General features: G+C 43.3%; 1 protein-coding gene across 1 annotated transcript; it reads right to left on the minus strand.

Annotated features, from left to right (window-relative positions):
• Window positions 1-4,886: 4,886 nt before the first annotated feature.
• dmrt3a (doublesex and mab-3 related transcription factor 3a) lies at window positions 4,887-7,929 on the minus strand. The gene is made up of 2 exons (XM_085426497.1): window positions 7,353-7,929; window positions 4,887-6,174 (listed from the first exon to the last, which is right to left on the minus strand). The coding sequence occupies exons 1-2, from the start codon at window positions 7,750-7,752 to the stop codon at window positions 5,162-5,164; spliced, it is 1,413 nt and encodes a 470-aa protein (XP_085282623.1). The 5' UTR covers window positions 7,753-7,929; the 3' UTR covers window positions 4,887-5,161.
• Between the last annotated feature and the right edge of the window lie 8,460 nt (window positions 7,930-16,389).

The raw sequence follows: 16,389 nt of genomic DNA on the forward strand, positions 1-16,389 counted from the left end.
TTTTCAGAGAGGGGTTATTTTTGAACTCTTCGGAGTTCCTTGAAGGAATTATATGGATCCGTGAAATAGTTGTAGGCTTTAAGGAGTTAATCTAAGGGATGTTTGGTGAATTCCCAAGGCCAAGGAATTTCCAGGTTTTAGCTGAACTCCGCATAAGGATTTTCCAGGGACCTTTAATTTGATTTAAGAAATGTAGCTTGTTAAAGGGTCTTTGCAGGGAGTCCTGATTTTGTATTGATTATTTATTAATTCTGATATTTTTCCTTCGTGGAATTTGATCATTTTGCGGGTGTTCGCTTATCTGCTCAGAGGTTGGGGTGTATCAGACAGTTAGGTGAGGACTCTGGGAATCACTGATTGGGTTTTAGGCACTGATGGAATTTCATAAACATTCACGGGTCTGTTGAGTCTTGATTGCTTTAAAAGAAGCTTTGAGAAGAAAATGTAAGTTAATATTAATTTTAGGTGCTTTGCAAACCCCCCTCAACCTTTTTGGGGTGTTGTAAGAGAGATTTGCTCCACTTAGCAATTTCAGAGGTTATTACGAGGAAACCCAGAGATCCTTGAACAAATTCCATGATCACCTCAGGAATCCTGAGATCTTCGATCAGTTTTCCTGGATCCTGGAGTGGTTTTGAAACATTACAGATGTTTCCGGCCTGTGACTTTTTTAGAGTATTTCCTGAAACCAGGAAATCTTAGTTTTTGTTCCCTGAAGATTTTCTGTGGGGATGTTCAGCGGGGTTCCCTGTCCAATGTCACAAATGCGACAATACATCTCCTCAGACAGTATCGCCCCAGTTTGGATGTTCCTGATGTTCCTGTAAAGAAACCAGTCTGTGATAACCGAGAGTCATTAGTCATCTCATGACTTTTATTCATCTGAACCTTCGAATGGTGTCTCTTTAGTATGATTCCATAAACATTTTAGGAATAGTTTTCCACATTTCGTTGTTGTTTTGTGGGAGTGGCTCCCTGCCTTTGATTTTCCTGCACCAGGTATTTCCCCAAAAACAAACGTAAGAAGACAGAGTTCAGGTCCAACATGACATCATGAAAACAATTTTAAACAGCACAGGAAACAGTTTTCAGAACATTAAAGGCTTTTTTCATTCCCACAGCGTGCACAGATATGTGACAGTGTGTGTTTATAAAAATCATGTGTTAACTGCATTTGGGCTTTTTGTGGAAACATGCAGGAAGCAGCGATTTTGGCTGATATGACCTTTGCGTGGATGCAGACACACAGTCCTCACATGCTGTCCAGTTTACTTTGGGCCTGATTGAAACAGCAGCATCTCGTTGGAAGCGTCCTGCTGTGCATGCCGTAAAGTGTAACAGGAGCTGTGTATAGACAGAACGAGCAGCGTGGGATCACTGGGGATCCTGCTATGTTAATTAGCCTCTGATGGACCGACAACACATGCAGCTGAATAGAAAACCAGGCGGGGCGACATTTGTCTCTGTCTGAAGGAGGCTGACACCTCGACCTCTCATGGCCAATGTGCAACAAACAGGAGGACGTGTCCTACAGCTGCCTGACAAGCTTCATCCACGCTTTTTACTTTCATCTGCATTTGCTGCACCCAGCCAGTTCCCTGTAACCCGACTGCTGGTCATCATGTGATAATTGGGACATTTTCTCTGTGAGAAAGAGAAGCAGCTTTAAAGTAAACTTACATTCCTTCAGTCTGAGTTTGCACTGACATTATCGATGCACTGAATAAAAGCTGTTACTTACAAGCTCCCCACACTTTCATTTGGAGAATAATATCGTTGTGATGTTTGTGAATTACACTTGTATCATATCCAGAAAACTTTCCTTTTATCCTAGTTTCACTTTTATGTAAAAGTATTGTATGTAAAAAATATTTATGTGGATAGAATTTTTTAGCACACAAGCATGCGCTGCAGTTTAACAGGAATGTGAAGTTTTTAAGATTAAAACGTGACATTCCTCTGTTGTCCACTGGGTGGCAGCCTTCAGCCGGAAATCCAGCGATGTTCTGTTATTCTTACTCCACAAAAAAACAAACAAACAACAACAACAAAAACAATTGATGTAAAAGTTCCTCTCGTTGTTTGAAAGAGTCCAGATCATTTAACCTCTTTGCTATAATTAAACTATTGATTAATATTACTAGTCTGCATTTGATCAAAAGTCTTCTGCTTTGGATGTAAATTGGATTTCTTATTGTGGGGTTTAGATTACATTAGCTTCAAAGATATTTCATTTTTTACATTTTACAGCTGGTTACACTGTTTAGCTCAATTTTAGTCATTAACTATCAGCTGGTAATATTTAACCTTTCCTCATTATGTAGCAATTTACACACACACACACACTCACACAAACACACACACACACACACACACACACACACACACACACACAGCCTGTCAGATCGGATGTTGTGACATTGAGAAAGGTCAGTTTTACCGGGAATATGATGGCATACATGTGTTGGCTCCACATCCAAACACGCTGAATCATTTCATAATGTGAGCACAGCACAGTTAATGCATTTCACTGAGTCTTTCAACAGCTTACTGTAAAGGAGACTGAGCAGTATGACTTGGTTAAAGCCAAACCCGTAACATTACATATTTCTTGCTATTAGAAAGGTCAAAGGTCAGAGCAGTGACGACATTGATTCCGGTTCAAAAGAGCCAGATTTCATGAAAATGAATGGATAGTGCAGGAAGAGTGGCTGTCTGAAAATTAGATGGATTATCTTTTTTGTTTTTTTGTATTTATAATTCAGTTTCCACATTTCTTCCTTCCAGGAGTCCAAAAAAAAAGAAGAAGAAAAAAGAAAGAAAGAAACTAAGTACAAAATTAAGTTGATGTTAAAAGTGTTCTCATTAAATATTATGTATAAAATCCGTTAATGAGTCACATGTTACTACTTTAAAGTAGTTTTTTTAAAGAAAATATTTGGTAAATTAATCAATTAATGGAATAAATGTTTATGTGCTGAAGATGCAGGACTGAGGCCAGAGCTGCTGTTTGTCAATATCAGTGTGGTACATAAAATGTCCAGTAAAAGCAACAACAACAACAATAATAATAATAATAATAATAATAATAATAATAATAATAATAATAATAATAATAATAATAATAATGAACTGGCAGAAGAAAATAAAAGCTTGTTATTTTGCGGTTTGTCCACCAGAGGGCGCTCTGCAGCTTCCCTGTTGGCAGCACACCTGAGTCTGAATCCATATATTGCAAAGAATTAATCAATAAAACAAAGATTATTTTTAAATGGCATCATTATATTATGTCAGCAAAGCCTCATAAATATGTGACTGCACATGAATGTTAGGAAATCTGTTTGTTTCATGAGTCTGAAAGACAAAATAATAATATTGGTCAATGAATCGGATTCTTAAACCACTCAATAATAAGATGGCATCAGTCTTGAAAATATCCCAAAAAAAATGTCCAAAATAACAGACAAACAGATTATTTTATTGATAATTTGGTTTCACGTGTCTTTCCGCGTGTATAAGATCACTCTGACGCTTCTCTCGTGTTTTGCATCCACATTTTAATTAGTAAAGCAGCAGCTGTCAGGTGACTGTAGTGCAGTAAAAACAGTGGCGAGCAGCACACGAGGAAATATCACTGCGCTGTCACAAAGCGCAGAAACAGTTGCCGAGCTGTCCATGAGCAAGGCAGGGGTTCAGCTTCCGGGCGTGTCCTTCCTCTTTCCTGCCCACACTGTCGGGGATTCTGTGGCTTTCATTTCTCACATCACTCGTCATCGTTACATCTACTGTTTTGAAAATCTTCATTATCCACGTCACGAGAGTCTCCGGCGCCTGTTTGTGGTTTATGTGCAAAGGACACCACGAGATGGCAGCACGTGACAGGTTTAACGTGAGGGGCCGCGCGCTGAGCGAAGGAAACGTGGACTAGCGGATATTCATTTGTGTATTTCTGTGAGTAAAAACTATTTGCCCCCCACGCGCGTGGATAATTTTGATCCACAGATTATTCACAGCACTGTCACTTCTCTGTTGTAACTAGAAAGTCACGTATGTTTATTTTAATCCGCCGCAGCTGCTTAATCCGGATGTTTCGTCTTACCTGGTTCTTCCCTCGTTGGAATTTGTCACCTTTGGAGCGTCTGAACAAGCGGAAGCTTAAAAGCTGGAGTATGTGATTGGTCTGCAGCTGCGCAGATCATCAACACGTCACAGGTTTAAATACACGAGCACTGAGGGAGACACGTGCTCTTATTATTGCGTTTGAGATTTTTAAAGCGCTGACAGCCTGACTGACGTCACTGTCTGATGACGATCAGTGTTTGTTTTTCACTTTTACAGAAACATCTTCGACATGACACCAAATATCTAAACAGTGGGTTTCACGAGGCTTTAATCATTTTAATAACATGAATATTATATTTATAATCTCGTGTTTTGATGCATCGAACTGAGATTATTCATTATTTTCTTTAAAAGAAATTAAAGGACAATCAGATTTTTTAAAGCTGATTTCAGATCATTCAGTTCGGCTTTTACAGGTGATATGAAAACATTTCATACAAAAACAACATCACGTGTCTGTGAGGAGTGCGCTGACGGTGCCACGGGTGACAGAGATCAGGCCCACAGCACACTCACAAACATATTAAATGTTTCCAGTCCTGATTAAATTAAGGTTTTATTATTACTGCTGCTCCATAAAACAAAATCATTATCGGGGATGCTTCCATATTTTGCTTCTATTATTTCTTATTATCCTTTGGTGTCACGCGTGTTTTATGTGTGGATGTGAAGCCGGACTGTGGGCAGACATGTTGTAGTCTCGTGTAATCGTGACTGAGTGTGTGTGGCCGACACGCAAGAAAACAGCCTTTATCCGTTTGGACTACTCACATTTATTTGGCATTACTCGACATGCAGCCGTGATCCGGACACGGCAGATTTCACAGTACTACACATGCTTACAGGAAACAGCTGAGACGCTTTCAGAATAATGAGTCTGTTACATTCACCCGCTTTGGTCGAGTCCAGTGTGGGAAGCGCGAGGCTGATGTTTGAGGTTCATCGGAGTGATTGCTCCCACGGCTCAGCTCAGACAGGACAGTCCACGCCGTCCACGCACACGTCCTGTCACGGTGACACATGTTCCTCAGTCTCCTGTTCAGCTGGAGGAGTTCAGGATGCGGGAGTCCGCCGAATCTGAGCGCTCCTCGTACTCCTCATCCGGGGAGTAGAGGCCCGGCTTGGGCCCCAGCGGGCACCCCTCCTCCTGAATGCCCACGCGCGGCTCCTCGGAGGGCCTGGAGGGGAGGAGGGTTGAGCCTCGGAACAGCCCGGGCCCGCCGGGGGCGCCAGGGGGGAACGGGGACACGTACTGCGCCGCGGAGCGCAGCTGGTACTGCTGCTGCAGGGCCACGGAATTCCACAGAGTCACGTCGTTGTGCACGAAGGGGCCCGCGTGGCTGCGCGTCAGAGAGCTGCGCAGCATAAGCGGGTAGCGCGTGGGCTGCGGGAAGGACGGGTGCTGCAGGGGGACCCCCAGCGCGCCCGTGGACACCACCCCCGCGGCGGAGTCGGAGGTGAAGCGCAGCGAGTCCGGGACCCGGAAGGCGGAGCCCACGGACCACTTGGCGGAGGAGGACGCCGGGTGGTAGGAGCCCAGGCCGGGCTCGAACAGGTGTCCGTTGGAGGGCAGCACCAGCGCGTCCGCGTGCGCGTCCGCGTGCGGTGGCGCGCTGGCGTCAGGATTTCGACTAGACAGCAGCACCTCGATGGCCCCCACCAGGTCGCCCCCACAGCCCCGCAGGATGAGCTCCAGGACCGGAGGCTTGTGGGCGGGGAAGATCTTCTTGAGCACCTCGAGCGGGGGCCGGTTGGCCCGGAGGCTGAGGGGCAGCGTGATTGAGCCGCCGAGGCCCTCGATCAGCACGCCCTGCTCCGCGGGGCTGGCCGGATACTTCTGCGGACTCTCGGCTTTGGCCTCCTTCTCGGCGCTCCCGGCTTTAGGGAGGCCGTAGCGGCTCTCCTCTGGCAGGGAGGGGGTCCCCGGAGGCTCGGGGGTGTAGCAGTTCGGTTTGGAGGCCTCCGGTGAGCTGACCGCGTCCTGCTCCTTCTCGCTGGAGCTCTCTCCGTTCTCTCCTGCTGAAACCTCGTCTGCGCCGTCCTCCGTGGACTCTGCGGGTCAGAGAGTCACAACTTTATCGGCGTAAGCACAAAATCACGAAAGAGTGTCAGCATCCACAGAAAACTTTAAGCACACCCCTAAGCCTGTGAGCTCACAGGCGGTTAGTGCGAACTCCTCACCCGCCTCACAGTGCAAACACCTCCACGCTCCTCACGAGGAAAAGCAACACGCCATTAATCGCGTGTCACGACTTGTCCGCTACACGTAGACGTGTGAGGATTTATCTGAGCCTCCTCACAGAAGCTGTTAACGCAGAGTGCTGAGTGCGCGCGCCGTGGGATCTTTGACCGCAGTTTGCAAACACATGGCCTGTTGCTCGGCAACATTTCATCCGAAGCTGACCTCCTGTGAGAAATATGGCGATTATATTCGATCGGGCCTGTCCGCCGCTGATTACTGTAATCTTTTACAGTCACGCAGGAAATGAAAGCGCGCGTGTCCGAATCCGTGCTTAAAGTGTCAGGAGCAATAAAGGTGATTCGGGCAGGTGGATGGAAAGTAATTATTCCTTAATGGTTCTCACAGAAATCATTTCCACGCAGGTCAGCGAGAACTAAGCACGTTTTATTTTATATAAATTATATAGTTTCTATATTTATATAGAAAATAAAATTTCTGCGTGAAATAGAAGAACATTATTAAAAGTTCAGCAGCAGAAAAAACGTCTGTAATAATTCAATATGCATCATTATTTAAACAAATGTTAAAAACTGAATTAATTCATATTGTTTTAAAAATGTCAACACGTCTTTGTTTGATTTCGCTTCAGTTTTATTAAACGTCTCTTTCCTGAAACAGCTCATCTCTTCATCTGTTTCCTGACTCGCAAAGTGAAACCTCGTATTTGCGTGATTATTTCACAGAAATCGGAGTGATGTGTATCGATCACTTCAGCTAAATGTGTCATTATCAGTGCAGTCAGACCGGCGAGCAGTGCTGAAATGATCATTTCAGCTTTTATATTGTTTCACATCCGTTTTTGTTTGACCTGAAAACGGTTTTAAATAACAAAGTCACAATGTTTATACTGTGAGTTTCAGGCCTTTAAAGATATTCTTATTAAAAAAAACATCCCATAATTTCGAGGGTTTTTTTCTTCATTCCAGACAAACAATAATTGTTTAGAGAGTCAAATATCTCCCCCCTGCTCTCCCCCCTGCTCTCCTACCTGAGCACAGCGGTGCTCCGGGCTGCCCCGGCTCCGTGCTGCTCCACCTCAGCTCCAGCTCCTCGGTCCTCGGCGGGGCTGGCTGATTCCCCTCGCCGGCCCCGGCTAAGCCGATGCCGGGCAGCACTCTGAGGGACTCCGGGATGAGGCTCTCCAGGCTCTCGTTTGCCTGCTGCCTCCGGAGCGCCACCTGCGCCGCCATGACGCGCTGCCGCTCGATGATGAGGATGCACTTCTCGCAGGTGCAGTCTTTGAACCGGCAGTAGCGCTTGTGACCCTTGAGCCAAGACAGCACGCCGTGGTTCCGGCAGCGCGCGCACTTGGGGGTCCTCTGGAGGGGGGCCCGAGGCTGTGACACCGGAGCCCCCATGTAGAGGTACGGAGACCCATAACCGTTCATTGCGTCGGACTCAGCGTGTTTTCCAGCGTGGACGCGGGCGCGAGAGTCGCCGTCGGCCGCAGCAGCAGTCAGAGAGGTGGAGGTGGATGGAGCTGCTGTGCTGCACGCATGACAGGAGGAGGATGAGAGGTGTGGGCTTGTAGTGGAGGATCCACCTTTCCTCAGCTGACAGCACTGATACGCATCAGCCTGACACGCTATTGTGGAGACGAGCAGTAACCAAACGCGTCAAAGCGCCTGCGAGGATCAGATAACAGCAACGACCTCCCGAAGCACCGGACACGCTGCTGGAGGCGAACACGTGACCCTGGATCCGAAATGAAACCCCGTGTTACAGATTTATCAATGAAGTACAACATTACTGCAATATTACTACAAGATTATTCCAATATTACTGCAACTTTACTGCAATATTACTGCAAGATTATTCCAATATTAGTGCAAAATTACTACAGCATTAGTGCGATATTACTGCAATATTAGTGCAACATTACTGCAATATTACTGCAACATTAGTGCAATATTAGTGTGATATTAGTGCAACTTTACTGCAATATTAGTGCAACATTAGTGTGATATTAGTGCGATATTACTGCAATATTAGTGCAACATTACTGCAATATTACTGCAACATTAGTGCAATATTAGTGTGATATTACTGCAACATTACTGCAATATTAGTGCAACATTAGTGTGATATTAGTGCAATATTACTGCAATATTAGTGCAATATTAGTGCAATATTAGTGCAATATTACTGCAATATTAGTGTGATATTAGTGCAATATTAGTGCAATATTAGTGCAATATTACTGTAATATTAGTGTGATATTAGTGCAATATTACTGCAATATTAGTGTGATATTAGTGCAATATTACTGCAATATTAGTGCAATATTACTGTAATATTACTGCAATATTACTGCAATATTAGTGCAATATTACTGCAACATTAGTGTGATATTAGTGCAATATTACTGCAATATTACTGCAATATTAGTGCAATATTACTGTAATATTACTGCAATATTACTGCAATATTAGTGTGATATTAGTGCAATATTAGTGCAATATTAGTGTGATATTAGTGCAATATTACTGCAATATTAGTGTGATATTAGTGCAATATTACTGCAATATTACTGCAATATTAGTGCAATATTACTGTAATATTACTGCAATATTACTGCAATATTAGTGTGATATTAGTGCAATATTACTGCAATATTACTGCAATATTAGTGCAATATTACTGTAATATTACTGCAATATTACTGCAATATTAGTGTGATATTAGTGCAATATTACTGCAATATTAGTGTGATATTACTGCAACTTTACTGCAATATTAGTGTGATATTAGTGCAATATTACTGTAATATTACTGCAATATTACTGCAATATTAGTGTGATATTAGTGCAATATTAGTGCAATATTAGTGTGATATTACTGCAACTTTACTGCAATATTACTGCAACTTTACTGCAATATTAGTGTGATATTAGTGCAATATTAGTGCAATATTAGTGTGATATTAGTGCAACTTTACTGCAATATTACTGCAACTTTACTGCAATATTAGTGTGATATTAGTGCAATATTAGTGCAATATTAGTGTGATATTACTGCAACTTTACTGCAATATTAGTGTGATATTAGTGCAATATTACTGCAACTTTTCTGCAACATTAGTGCAATATTACTGCAATATTAGTGCAATATTAGTGTGATATTACTGCAACTTTACTGCAATATTAGTGCGATATTAGTGTAAGTAGCTCAGAGAAAAAACACTCTGCAGGACAGACTCGTATGAAGATTTAAGAGCCTCGTGTTATTTCCAGGCACTCGATTTGTTTTGAGCCCCTTTTTAGCAACATTAGCGTCGTACACCACACACACACACACACACACACACACACACACACACACACACACACACACACACACACACACACACACGTAGAGAGAGAGGGTGTGTGTGTAAAAAGAAGCGTGAAATCACAAAACGACTAAATATGACATCTCCTGTGTGCAGGTTTCAAAAGGACTCGCTCCCTGAAGCAAACCAGCGAAACCTTTAAATCTTAAATCAGCTGTTTCATAAAAATACAATCCAAACTTTCCCTTTTCCGAAATATCCAGATGAGTCACCCATGAAAACCTTTACGGTGTAAAAAGGTTGCTATTTAAAGACTGTTCATAATTCGATTACAGGCCCGGACATCTATCCGCGCTCTGCTCCGTTTCCTGCAGGCCCGAAACGCTTTAAGTCTTAATTCCAGGGGCGAAAAATAATAATGGCGCCTCTCGCACCTTTTACACAATCGTACATAACTTAGCTGATTAGGCCTCTGCATGTATAAAAGCCCTTTGGGAGCTATGTCGAGGATGCTGATATGTCCCTTCTGCCGGACTAATAGAGGGCATTGAAACATAACACCGGACAAAGCCGGGCCCATTTCTGACCGTAAAAAAGGTTTATTCAAGCAAATAATGGGATCCGAGGCTCGCGGCTTACAGGGAATAAGAGCACGGTAAACTTCCCCGCGTGAAGCCCGTCTCCAGGGCTATTAAGCTTTTAATTGGAAAATAGCAGAGGAAATTTCAAGGTGACTAGAGTGGCTTTGCAGTTTGTGCCGGCCGAGTAGATTTGTGGGAGTGGGAGGCTGCGGGTGAACGCATAATAAATTTATTCGTGTTGTTCACGATAAAGATTAAAACACGTTCGGGATGAAAGTTTATACTGCAGCTTCTCTGTTAGAGCTGCGGCTCTGCAGGATGCTGGAGAGGCTCCTGCGTTTCCACGTCACGCGCAAGGTGTCCTTTAGCGCCCTGACGCGCTGGTCGTGGCCAAATTAGCCACCGTGGGGTGAGGGGCTGCTTTGGAGGGGCATCGCCTGCAGTGTTATCTGCTTCAGTTTAAGCACTAAACCCTTCGTGAGTTGGGTTTAAACACCTGTTCGCTGTCTGTGACCGCGCTCGCTGACAGCCCAACACGCGTGGGTGACAGATTAAAATAAGGTTACTCGAATTTACTCGCTAAGACGTTTCACGTTAGAAATGTAATCCAAATTAAACTTGTGCCAGTCCGCTCAGTCATTATGTATTATAGCCCAAATTTATATGTAGCTGTGTCAACGTAATTTAACTCAATCAAAGCGCCCACGCACATGTAAAATGTTAATAATCTCAGTTTTAGACCTTTGATATTAAAACACTGCCGCACACAGTCACTCTCCATCACAGCCTGCTGAGTTTCTGAGCTGCTCCAACCCAGAAGTAACTAAAAGTAAATGAATACATGAAGTTCTGTGTGTGGTGCTGTATGGCCTCAGTGCATCAGCATATTTATATCCAATATTTTCACATATGTGGGTGAATTTGAAAAACGTGCTTTGTTCTGCCTTCTGTAGGAAATGTGAAGTTGTCCTGTAGAAGCTCAAAATGACAGGATTGCATATACAGAGTATTTAAAATGAGCTCAAAGTCACACATTCTTTTACACATGCAAAATTATAATGTGCCTAAAGCAACGTGCCGTTTATTAGAAGAATAAGGTCCCGACAACAGACACAGGAGAATTTAAAAGACTAAAAATGTAATTATTTTTTCATTTCCACACAGTTTAAACACTGGTTTGTTACTTTTGAATAATCCTTCAGCAAAGCAGGAAAAGAAGCATTTATACTGTAATATTGTAGGATTACAACATTTACCTGAAAAAATGTAAAAATAATGATTCTCTCTTTAAGGTGTCAGCTGAGGATGATTAACGTGTCTTTATATTGGCTATAATATATTTTCCTTATATTTATTTATGAGTGTATTTGGATAAAAGTGCATCTTTTCGAGAGTCCACGTTGACTTGGTTTCATTATAGATTCTGTTATTATGAGAGATCGTAGTCGGGGCTCATTGGTTAGTCACACAGAGCTCTGTGAACTTAAACCATATGTCACCTCCATCCTGGAAATCTGGACTCAGATTAATGTGTCGAAGGCTTTTTTCAGTTTTTGCTTCATAAATGGAGTTCCAGTGTTTATTTTAGGCAGTTTTGTTCACGACACAAAACCTTCCCACGCTGCTTTCAGTACTTTGCACTTGAGTCTCTCCTCATGTTGGAGCTCTTGTTTACGCTGGCTGAGGGAACTCCTCCAGCGGGGCCCCTCCGGAGCAGGAGGAGGAGCTGACCTCTGCTGAGTGAGGTTTTGATGAGGTGCTGATTGGGGGCGTCGCTGCCACTCACAAGTCCTGTCACAGAAATGCTGATTTAACTTTCCCTGGGGAGGCGGGACACCGAGCTCCTACAGAGGAATTAGCTGGACATCTGACGTCTTTAGAAAGCTGACCGAGGACATCAGTCAGACGTCAGCCTTCATCCAGGCAAAAAGGGAAAGGCTGTGCTTTTAAGACCGCTGCAAGAAAATCTATAAGCGGGCAGTAAAAACAAAATACTGAATAAATTAAACAGAAATATCAGCAAAGCGTGCACACGTGAGTGTGTCATTAATATTATCAGTCTCAGAGTTATAGATCATATTAACATCTCAAACTGAGCTTTTTCTTTCGCCTCTTATTATCTCACATTTGTAAAATAAATAAATAAATGTTATTGTCATCATTAAGGAGGGCAGGTCATTTTTATTTGACTTGCATGTAAAGCTATAAAATGTTTGAAGATGGCTAAAATTTTATGGTGTTCTTTACGTGGCTGCTCAACCCTGTCGGTGCCGGGCAGGGAAGTCAATTTGATGATGATAAGGACAGAAAAGGAAAGATGCAATAATAATAGTAAAAAACAGGACTAATACAAAGTGGTCTAAATCTGAAGTTGTCATACAAAATGTGATTCATTATTCGAAGGAATGAAAACAATTTTCACATAATTTCATGAGTTAAAGAATCATTTAGATTTTTCTGTGCTAAACTATTAACGTGTCGTTATTCTCAAAAGATTTTCTGCTTTTCTTGTATAATTATTTTATGAGCTTATTATCTCACACAGTGTGCTGATGCAGGCCTGCTGGTCTGGCACTGAGATTCAAATAAAACTGGATTTTTTTAAACAGCTGATTTAAAAATGTAATTGTGGGTGCAGAGGGGAATGCCAACAAAATAACACTTTGAGAGCCTCTTGGTGTTTTACTGCATGTCTTGCAAGGCCACAATCTCTTTTTGAGATATAGATAAGTATAAAAAAGGCCATTTTTAACGATGAACTAATCTCTTCATACCAAAATTAGGCCACGACTGAGGCCTCTGGTCGCACTCTGTCCTCCCAAAGGCTGCTCCGTGTCTCAGATGAGGGGAGGGTGAACCTGGGAAGTTAGTCTTCACAGTTTGGCCCTTTTATTGATGCTCGGCTTTCAGGACAGACATTTATGAACAGAGCTCGTTCCGTCCTTCAGACAGTCGTGCTCTCAGTAAACCAGCTGAATTCAGTGGCTGCTAATACGTACAGAATACTTGGTTGAAGTACACGCTTTAATTTTACTGCATTTTTTAAGGTATGCAGAGTGGAGGCAGAATATTGCAACGAAACTCAGCCTTTATATAAAATAGACTTTTAGTGGTAATTAAAGTTAAAAAAAAAAAAAGAAGAGAAGAAATCTAAAAATATGACGAGTCAGAAGGAACAAAACATCAGGCCAGAGGAACATCACTCTTTCACAAGTTTCTCTGCAAACCCTTCATTTGACCCAAACAGCCACGTCAGTGCTGTCAGCATGAGACCAACTGTAAAATACTCTGACCTCCTTCTATTTTTAGACATTTCAGTGAAATTATGTTGCAGTTTTTTCAGTTACCACCAAAAATGTCCTTTGTGACATCACAGTGGACTAGGACCACTACATTTCTGCTCAGTTAATCCTCGAGTCCAAGTTTGTGGCCGTAAACAGCCAGAGCTGATGGTGATACGTTAAAGGTGAGACGCTCTCCTGGTTCACAGAAGTGAAAACTGGCAAGAAAATAGTGTTAAGATGCTAAATATAGACGCAGACATCGTGTCAAAGGGCACCTGTTGTGCTTTTTCTGTAATATTAAATATACACTATGGTGTTATTATGGAGGACAATCATATTAAACAAGACAAAAAATGTAAGTAATTATATATAAGAACTCCCTGTGAGACTTTTTTTCCTACTTCTGGATTTATTCATTTATTCTAATTTTTATTCATTTATTGCGAATAAAAACTGAACTAGAAACACATTTTTAGTTTCAGTAGTATAAGATGTATGAGGCTTATTTTGAATTGTGAATCATGCAAAGCTGCTCTAGTAGACTCAGGAATAAAAACATGGAATTGGGAATGAGTAGAATGGGAGAACTGGTTTCCTTTAATGTAGAATGTTTCATCTACACAGTAAAATATCGTCTCAATAAAATAACCTTTGAACTCTCTCCTTTCCAACAGTGGTGCCAACGTTCTGGCTGTTCCCAGCGGTTGGAAATTTCCTCCTCCGTCTCTGAACCTGCAGCATCCCCTTCCACACCGTCTGCACCGAGCTCCCATCACTCCCCGAGGAGGTGTCACGGCGGGATCCGAGCAGATTTTATCTATTACGGGAGGGCGTGATTCATGGAGGCGGAGGCAGCTCAAGGAAAACAGACCCTGTGACACTTTCTCCCCTGCCTGTACGCGGGGCAGCAGCTACAGAAGGACAAGGCAGCGGCGGCCTGACAACTGTGATAAAACGGCCTTCCTTAACTAAACTCATAAAGCACGGGGCGATAAAACTCAATCTTCTGTAAAATCCAATTAAGTCATTATCTGACTGATTGTATCTTTAATTGAAAACAGAAGTGACAGTAAATTTCTGTGATATATCAGGATCAATCGATACTGCTGTACAATCTGGTCTCCAGAGGTGATTTATAATGTCAGAGCCTTATAGGTAACTCCACATTCTTCTCTCTAAAACCACTGGTGGATGAAATTAAGAGTAAGTGCATTTCATAAAAAAACAAGATGGTCACGTTATTGATTACAACAGATGGGGCACAATCCAATGAATGTTCCCACCGTGCAGCACAAAGAAAATACAAGTAATTTTCTTTGTCTGTTTTATATCGTTGTTCCCGGCACACAGCCGCGTTCGCACTCCATCACGTCCCAGCGTTTTTATTCCCAGGAAACCTGTAGCGACATAAACTCCAAAGCTCCAAATTACTTTTGTTGCTGTCTTATTCAAACGCAAACACAAATAGAGGCATTGGAAGCGAGCCGTTTGAAATGAATCTCTATAAAACACAAAGAGCGTGCGCAGCGGGGAGAGCTCCGGGCCGCGAGTTGCTTTTTAATTTACAGTTAAACTCTATGAAGTCAAATGCAGCTTTATGCCTTCAGTCAATGTGAAAAAGAGCAGAAATGAGAAAGCTACTTTTATATTTAAGATGTAGTTTTTCTCCACATGCTCACAGGTCGATCAGCAAACAAGAAGGGCATCAAAAAAGCCAAACACCATTACAAAAAGAAGGTAGAAGAACACTACTCCAACTCCAACCCCCGACGCATGTGGCAAGGACTCCAGACCATCACAGACTACAGGACCACCAAACCCTCTCCCGCATCCTCTGATGTCTCCTTCCTCAACGAGCTCAACAACTTTTATGCTCGTTTTGAGCGAGGGAACCCCACAACCACAACCAAAGCAGACATGACGCCAGACCACCAACCTATGACTCTCTCCCCCACCGATGTAGGAGCGGTGCTGAGCAGGATCAATGTCCACAAGGCTGCAGGCCCTGATGGCATCCCCGGGCGTGTTCTCAGAGCGTGTTCTGGGGAGCTTGCAGGAGTGCTGACAGACATATTCAGTCTGTCCTTGGCCCACGCTGTGGTACCGGCCTGCTTCAAATCCACCTCCATCGTCCCGATACCCAAAAACTCCAACCCATCTTGCCTCAATGATTACCGCCCAGTAGCACTCACCCCCATCATCACTAAGTGCTTAGAGCGACTGGTCCTAGCACACTTCAAATCCTGTCTCCCCCCCACCCTGGACCCCCACCAATTCGCATACCGCCGGAACAGGAGCACAGAGGATGCAGTCTCCATCGCAATGCACTCTGTCCTCTCACACCTGGACAACAACAACACCTACGCCAGAATGCTGTTTATAGACTTCAGTTCAGCATTCAATACAATCCACCCCTCACAACTCATCAGGAAACTGACAGACCTGGGTATCAGTTCCCTCATCTGCAAATGGTTACTGGACTTCCTGACCAACCGCCCCCAACATGTCCGGCTGGATAACCACTGCTCATCTACCATCACAATGAACACCGGTGTACCACAAGGCTGTGTGATGAGCCCTTTCCTCTACTCCCTCTTCACCCACGACTGCAGACCTGCTGATGGTTCCAACACCATCATTAAGTTTGCAGATGACACCACGGTGATTGGCCTCATCAGTGACAACGATGAGGCCGCCTACAGGGAGGAGGTGGATCGTCTGGCTGAGTGGTGCGACACAAACAACCTGCTGCTTAACACCGAGAAGACCAAGGAGCTCATCGTGGACTACAGGAGGAATGCTGACCCACATCCACCCATCCACATTAAGGGGACGGCTGTGGAGCGTGTGAGCAGCTTCAAGTTCCTGGGAGTCCACATCTCCGAGGAT

The sequence above is a fragment of the Rhamphochromis longiceps genome, linkage group LG12, assembly GCF_057381845.1.
Source record: "Rhamphochromis longiceps isolate RC_006_pf linkage group LG12, R_longiceps_female_GT1.1, whole genome shotgun sequence".
Taxonomy (NCBI): Eukaryota; Metazoa; Chordata; class Actinopteri; order Cichliformes; family Cichlidae; genus Rhamphochromis; species Rhamphochromis longiceps.